General features: G+C 64.3%; 1 protein-coding gene across 3 annotated transcripts in view; it reads right to left on the reverse strand.

Moving 5' to 3' along the window:
• Nucleotides 1-7,132, reverse strand: part of MAP3K14 (mitogen-activated protein kinase kinase kinase 14) — a 16,181-nt gene extending 9,049 nt beyond the window's left edge. Inside the window, exons 1-4 of one of the 3 annotated variants that reach the window (XM_021377703.1) lie at nucleotides 6,626-7,132; nucleotides 1,786-2,056; nucleotides 1,231-1,300; nucleotides 109-319 (exon numbers count right to left, since the gene is read on the reverse strand). In XM_021377703.1, the coding sequence (XP_021233378.1) occupies nucleotides 109-319; nucleotides 1,231-1,300; nucleotides 1,786-2,038 (534 nt within the window). In that variant the 5' untranslated portion in view covers nucleotides 2,039-2,056; nucleotides 6,626-7,132. Of the gene's footprint in view, nucleotides 1-108; nucleotides 320-1,230; nucleotides 1,301-1,785; nucleotides 2,057-2,625; nucleotides 2,781-5,528; nucleotides 5,615-6,625 lie in introns of those variants that run through there. The other 2 variants (XM_021377702.1, XM_021377704.1) reach the window with 2 other exon arrangements.

The following is a 7,132-nucleotide window of genomic DNA, read 5'->3' on the forward strand; positions in this document are numbered from 1 at the left end:
GAAGGGCACAAGAAGGGCACAAGAAGGGCACAAGAAGGGCACAAGAAGGGCACAAGAAGGGCACAAGAAGGGCACAAGAAGGGCACAAGAAGGGCCGAGGGCTCTCACCTGGACGGGAATTGGAGTGCAGCTCTCTTGCTCTGGAGTTCTGGGGCCCCGCCTGCCAGCAGCCACCGTTTGTATTTTCAGCTTGGATCGTTTCTTGTGACGTTTCTTCCTCGCCTTACCGCGATGCCTCCCCCTCCAGCAGGTGGGAGCCATCCTCCCCTCCGTCGCGTGGGCCACATTGTTGGGGATCTGATCGAGGCTGTCGGAGCGGCTGTTGGAAACCAGAACACACAAGGGCTCTTAGGGGGGATGGGGGAAGCACAGCCTCAGCTCAGCTACAACCACTGGAACGAGGAGGAGACTGAGCAGCTCTGCCTGCCGAGATGCACAGGGAACTGCAGCACAGCTCCTCGCCTTCTACTACGGAGCAGTTGTAACTGTGCTGCCATGGCACAGCAGCGCAGCCGGCGTGGTCAGGGAGAAATGCGGAGTGCCTGGGGGGCAAAGCACTGAGGAATGGTTCCCTCTGCTTCAGCTGGTTACAGGACAACACCAGAGGCAGCGGGCAACGTCAAAGCGCAGAACCTACAGGTCAGACTCAGTGGGTGACAGCTGCCAGATGACAGAACCCAATCCTACATCCCACCTCCCCACTGCAGGGGGCACTGGGGCTGCGTCGTGCTCCAGCTTGTGCCCTTGTAGACGTGGAGTGAAAAAAAGGCTCATGCCCAGAACACTTCAGAGAAGCAAGTCGCAGAGACCTTCATTTTCCTGCCTCTATCCATTTCTCTTCACAACCCTGCTGCTGATGCTGTCATTAAGCACAGGACCTTCTCTCATCCCTTTCTGTTTATCCTCTCCAGAAAAGCAGCAGTTCCCTCTCGCTGTGAACAGCCCTCACAGCACTCTGTGCCTCCCACAGCACCCAAAGAGAACGCTGTAACGAGGTTTTGAAAGCATCGGTGTTGGTCAGTTCACAGAGGACACAGACCACAGAACCTCGGGTCCACTCAGTGAGTTCAGAGCAAATCCGAGCTCCCAGCTGGAGCAGCAGCAGAGCATTTGGGCCGGCAGAGCAGGCAGCACTGACAGGGAGACAGCATGAGGGCACGGAGCTCGAGTGATGCACACAGGGCAACACACACAGCGGGGCAGGCGGCGCAGCGTTCGGGGACCTCTCACCTGTAGCGCTTGCTGTGGGCAATAAAGGATCTCTCTGATAAAGTGGGGCTGAATTCCTGACTGTTCTCACCTATGTGAAAGAAAACAGGATCACTGCACATCTTCAGCGTGACAGTAACGAGCAGACTGAGAAACCCCTCCCCACATGCTGACCCAGCCGAGCCACACACCGTGCCGCCGCAGCCGTCCTCCCCGCACCGCCGGCTCCTCCGACTGCCCCCCCCCAACCACCCCGCAGCATTTCTATCCTTATTGTTATTGGAGAACGCCCCTCAGCACTCAGCCGGGAACAGACGCAAGACAGATCTCCAGGCAGCACGGCGAGGTGCAGCAGCCGCGCAGCGTTCTGTTATTCTGCGCCATTCAACAGCGCTGCCACATTATGAAGAGGTTTGGTGAGCTGCCTAAATAGGGCCCGGGATGTGGCAGCAGCTCCACCCGGCGTGGGGTTACAAAGAGATCTCAGCTCGGCCCCCAGGAGCGCGGGCGAGCGACACCGCACACCGCCCCACGCATTCCCTTTGTCAATGAAGAGCAGAGCTCCCCGCTACTCACATTCTGCCTGGGCAATGATGGAGATGGACGCGCAGCCTCCTTCTGTCTCTTCTTTTGCTGTTCCTTTGGTGATGACGTCGTTCAGGATTTTCCACTGACTATGGAAGATGGCCTTCTTTGAATCCTCCACTTTGCAGACGCTGCTTTGCTTCTCGCCCGCGGCCTCGTGCAGCCCCTTCGTGGCGCTGAGCTCCTGCTGCTGCTTGGCGGGCGGAGCGGGAGCCCCGTGGCACGCAATCCCCATCACTGCCATGTCACAGCTTCAGAGCCCCTGACGAGGAACGGGGAAAAAAAGCACAACGCTCAGCACGACACTTCCAGGTAAAGCAGCTTCACGCTCAGGAGGAACAGGAGCCTGCCCACGGTATGAACGCTAATTTACAGCAAGCCAAGGTCCTGCGCAGCGCTGAGCATGGAAGCGAAGGCGAACCCAGGCCCGCCAGCTCTCACGTGGGACAGCATCCCGCTCATCGCGGCCGTCCCTGTCTCTTCTCTGCAGAAATTGTGTCAAATCTCAGTGCTGTAAAACAATCCCTCGGAGCAGCAGAAAGCCGGCAGCCAGATGAGTAACCCCCCCCAACAGCGAGCGCACCGACAAGCTCACAGCTATTTTTACACTCCCTCCCTCCCGGTTTGTGTTAACTCTGTCCCTCCTTGCCCTCTCCTCACCTTCAGGGGCCGCAGTGCAAAGCCCTCCCCATCTCTGAGAACGCCTAATTCTGCAAAGCGCTCCTCAGTGAAAAGGGAACGGAGGGAGGGGAGATGCAGAGCTGCAAGTGTCTGAAACAGAAAGGATCAGCACGGAGACGTGGCTGGGAGCAAAGTCAGCCAGGCGTGTACCTCGCCGGGCAGCTATCGAAGCACGGGGCGGCTGCTGCTGCACAGCGGCCGTGGCTCACGCGGGTACCGGGCAGGGTGGGCACCAGAGCTGCCAGCGCAGCCCAGCCCGGCCCAACCGCTGCCATCCAACGGTGAAGGCTTCACAAGAACCAAAAACCCACCCAATGCGATGGGACGCGCAGCTCAGCACGCTTGGCAGGAGTTGTGATGGGAAGAAACCTTGTAAGTAACGACTGCAGCAGAACTTCCCCTGACAGGAGCGGCTCAGGACGGAGCAGGCAGCGCTTGGCCCCGCTGTGAGCACTGGGAGCCGTGCCCCCTGAGCGCAGCCTCCAGCGTGGGCTGAGCGGCACCAGGCGCCGCGGGTCCTGGCGTCGCCGCTTTCAGAACCTCCTCTCGCTCATCCACGACGCCGAGATTCAGCAGTAGCTCTTGATTTCAGTACCCCCGACTTCCTTCCTTCCTTCTGTCGATGTGCACACGGGCTCTCATCATTTGCAAGGGGAAAAGGAGAAGTCAGGTAACGAGGCGTTAAGTGAATGCGAGCGCTGCGGCCCAGGTCCATGCAGCAGCGGGAAGGGTTCTTCAGGAAGGCTGCAGCTCTCAGCCCCTTAACCAACGTCAGTTCTCACTGCCGTAAAATAGAAAGTGCACTTGTGCAGAACGAAAGCCGACGCGGTATCAGTTGTGCTGTGGCAGCACCGGCCCGGAGGCGATGGCTTCCTCTGAGAAAGCGAGCCCCGCGCGGGGCCAGGGCCGAGGGGACGCTGGGGCAGCGGTGCTGCAGGACGGCGCCGCGCTTCCTGCCCCTCCACCTCCCGCCCTCCCAGCAGGGCCCCGCTGCCCCTTCCCTCCTCGCCGATGCCCCTGCAACGCACGCAGGTCTCCTCCCCCGGTCTGAGCGCGAGCCGCCGCAGCCGTTTCGCATCGACGTTTCGTTCAAAAGAAAGATCGTGTCGTCTCCGTGAGGTTTCCCACTTCCTCATCGAGAGGAGCGCGACGAGCGGCGCGCTGAGTGCTGCCGGCCTGCTCTCGCAGGGCGCTCCAGCAGCACAACCGGCCTCGGCCCCACCGAGGCACGGCCGGCCTGCTGCGTTCCGGCCGGAGCCGAAATTCAGGCGGTTCCGTTTCCGGCGCTGTCAGCTCACGGCGCATCGCTGCAGCGCGGGCCTGGGGCCGTTGTGGAGACGAGCTCCACGCTGTCAGCAAGGGAGAAGTTTCAATTTGTCTCAGAAGGGATTGAAAAAAGAAAGCTGCAGCTCTCAACACACCCCTTTGCCTTAAATCACCCAGAGCGCACGCTGAGGTAATGCGAGGAGAAAAGACTTCCTGGAGGTACCGCAGGGCTGCAGGGGTAGGAACGAATGGAGGCTGCTGGCCGGCGGCCCGGGCCGGAGCAGCAGGTGTGACGCAGGCTGCTCCCCGTGCTGCTGCCTCCTCTGCCCGGCGGCTCCCGCTGCTTCCAGGTGTGCACAACTCCCTGTGCTGTCAGCGAGGAACGTCACAAACATCTCCTATTCAGGTGCTCTGATGGCAAGCGCTGCAAACTCCCATTTCTGCCAACCCCGGGATGCTGAGCCCCAGCCGCCGCCTGGCCGTCCCACAGCCGGGTTATGAAGGCTGCATGGAAACACTGGAGAGCAGAACTTCTCTGTGTAGCAAGCATCCATCCTCGCTCCCCTCAGCATGAGCTCCTACACGACTCTTCACAAACAAACACACGAACAACAGCATGTGCCCGGAGCAAAGCGTCCCCACCTGCTTCAGGAACCCCACTTTCCATGGCAGAGCCCACTGACAGCGCTCTGCCCGAATGGCAGGGCACAGCGAGCGGACAGCGGCCAGCACCGAGCGCACCTGGACCAGCCCTGAGCCCTCAGCATCGCCCAGCGCCCGCTGCAAGGCCACGGCGCGGCTTGAGGCTTCCAATTCACATTTATAGAAATGCAAACGCCAAACAACCCCGAAGTTGTGTTGAACTCAGCGTAGATGGAAGCTCCTCAGAGAATCACGGCGTTGGAAGGGCTGGGGGGGGACCTCTGGAGAGCCCCGTCACACAGCGCCGGGAGCATCTCCAGTGCCTCCAGGGGAGGAGACCGCACTTCTGCATAATCCTCCCGTACCATCACTCCTGGGGGGCCCATCGCTACGGCTTTACGCAGCAAAGCGGAAACGGGAACACGACCGGAGCTGCTTCTCGTCGCCCGTCCCGAGCAGAACCGCACCGGGCAAACTTCCACGTCAGTCCCAGCGCGAACCGCCCCGGAGCGGAACGCGGGCCGCGCATCCCGGGCCGCCTCGACGCGAGGGGCAACGGCCCCGGGAGCCCTCAGGCGGGCGGCAGCCGGAGCGCCCGGTGCCGCCGCGCAGCGCTCTGCGGGGAAGCGGAGCTCCCAGCGCGCGGCCCGAGCCCCGCTCCTCAGCGCCCCGCACCGCCCGAACGCGCTGCAGTTAAGAGTTCACAGCGAGTGAGTCACCGCGGAGGAATCCGGCGGCAGCGCCAGGCCCAGGCCGCAGCTCGGGCCGAGCGGCGCGGAGCGGGAGCGTGCGGGCGACAAACAGCAACGGCGCGGCGGGAGCTCACCGCCTCCGAACGGCGCGGCCCGACCGCACGCGGCTGCCGCGCTCGGGCCGCCGCGCGTGCACGCGCACGGCGCACGGGGAGCACCGAGCCCGCCCGCGGCACCGGGTACGGCCGCGCCCGGCCCGGGACGGGGCGCTCCGCCGGCCCCCGCCCCGCCTCGGGCCCCGCCGGTCCGGCCCTGCAGCCCCCCGCCCCGCGCGGCCCGCTCGGCCCGGGAAGGGCGGCCCCCGCCGGGGGCAGAGCAACGCGGAGAGGAACGGAGCGGCGAGACGCCCCGCCCCGCCCCGCCAGCCCCGAGCCCGGGCCGGCCCGCACCTACCGCGTCCCGCAGCGCTGCCCGCCGCTCCCTCACACTGACAGGCGCGGGCGCCGCCGGCCCCGCCCCATCCGCCGCGCAGCCAATCGCCGCGCCCCGATCCCCTTCTCCCCGCCCATTCCCCGCCCGCTCCGCCGCGCAGCCAATCGCCGCTCCTCCATCCCTCGCGCCCCGCCCGGGCACCGCCCAATCTGACTCGCAGCCAATCGCCGCCCAGGCCGCTCCCAGCCTCCCGACTGCTTTCCCGGAAGAGGGAGGGGCTTCCGGTGAAGCGCCCCTCCCGCAGCTTCGCCGGGGGCTGCACTGCGCGTGCGCGCGGCCACAAAGCTGGCAGTGCGCAAGCGCGATTGGGGTTGCGCATGCGCAGAGCGAGCAGTATGCGGGTGGGGGCACACAGGTTCCGGGAGCGCGGGGTGGGAGCAGCGGAGCCGCGCGTTCTGCGCTCCGCGTTCTGCGCTCCGCGCTTGGCCCCGTGTGCCGCCCGGTACCTGGCGGTTTGTGCCGGTGCTGCCTTGCGTTGCCCTGAAGGGGACGGGCGCCTCAGGCCGCTCCCGCTCCTCCGCGCTGCGTTCCCGGAGCTCTCGAGCAGCGAAGCGTGAAGCCATAAACGCGCTCCGGCACCGCCCCGTGGTTTTACCCAAACTCCCCGCGCCCCGCATCTCCCACCTCCGCTCAGCGTCGCGCTCCTGCACGCTGTGTCCCCAGACCCCCCCGTGTCCCCGCATCCCCCACGCCCCGCATTGGGGGTGCTCGGTGCCCCCCCCTTCTCCTGGCTCTGGGCGCTGCGTTGCGGTCACGGACCCGCACCCACCCCTCCATCGTGTCCCCGAGCGGAGAATCACGCCCGCTTCAAACACGAGAACCTCGAGCAGGCGCAGAGCCGTGCCGCCGTGCTGACGCGCCCGCTGCAGCGCTTCGGGCAGCAGGAAGGAGCGCGGCGCCGGCTGCTCGCCGTGGGAACAACGGGAAACGCTGCTACAGCAGCGCGGTGAAGCTCGGAGGGACGAGAGCGCTCCGGTTTCTGCTGCAGCGATAAAAGCCACGCGCAGTTATCAGCGCGAACGCAAGCGGAGCGAGCATAAAAATAACTGTGTTCCTACTGTGTGTGCTGTGCGGGCTGCGTTATCTCCTTGGCTTTGCAGGGCGAGCGGGATGGCTACGTTAACAGCGCTCTGCCCCGCGGGGCCGTGAGATGCACGGGGCAGCTGCGGGCTCCCAGTGGATGCTCTCATAGCGCAGATGGATTCGAGCTCGTAAGAGGTAAACAAACTTCGTTCCGCTGCGAGGTCCGGAGCCAAGCGCGGGGCAGAACGTGCAGAGCGGGGCTCTCAGCTGCTTCGCTTTTCAGCTTCAGCCTGAAGCAACTGGTTGAAAACTTGACAAGTTTTGCTTCCCGCACGGCGCGGTGCTATAAATACCCGGCGCAGCAGGATCTGACATTTCCTCCCACGCACGGGGCGCAGCGTGCTTTGGACGTTGCATCTCGCGGGGCCTTAACCCTTGAGCTGGCGTGGAGCAGAGCAGCGCGGTGAGGCTGCAGGCCGCGGCGGTGCTGTGCGGGCAGACGCGCTTCTTGGGGCTCTTTGGAGGTGCTGCTTTGGGAACAG

This window comes from Numida meleagris, chromosome 26, assembly GCF_002078875.1.
Source record: "Numida meleagris isolate 19003 breed g44 Domestic line chromosome 26, NumMel1.0, whole genome shotgun sequence".
NCBI lineage: Eukaryota > Metazoa > Chordata > Aves > Galliformes > Numididae > Numida > Numida meleagris.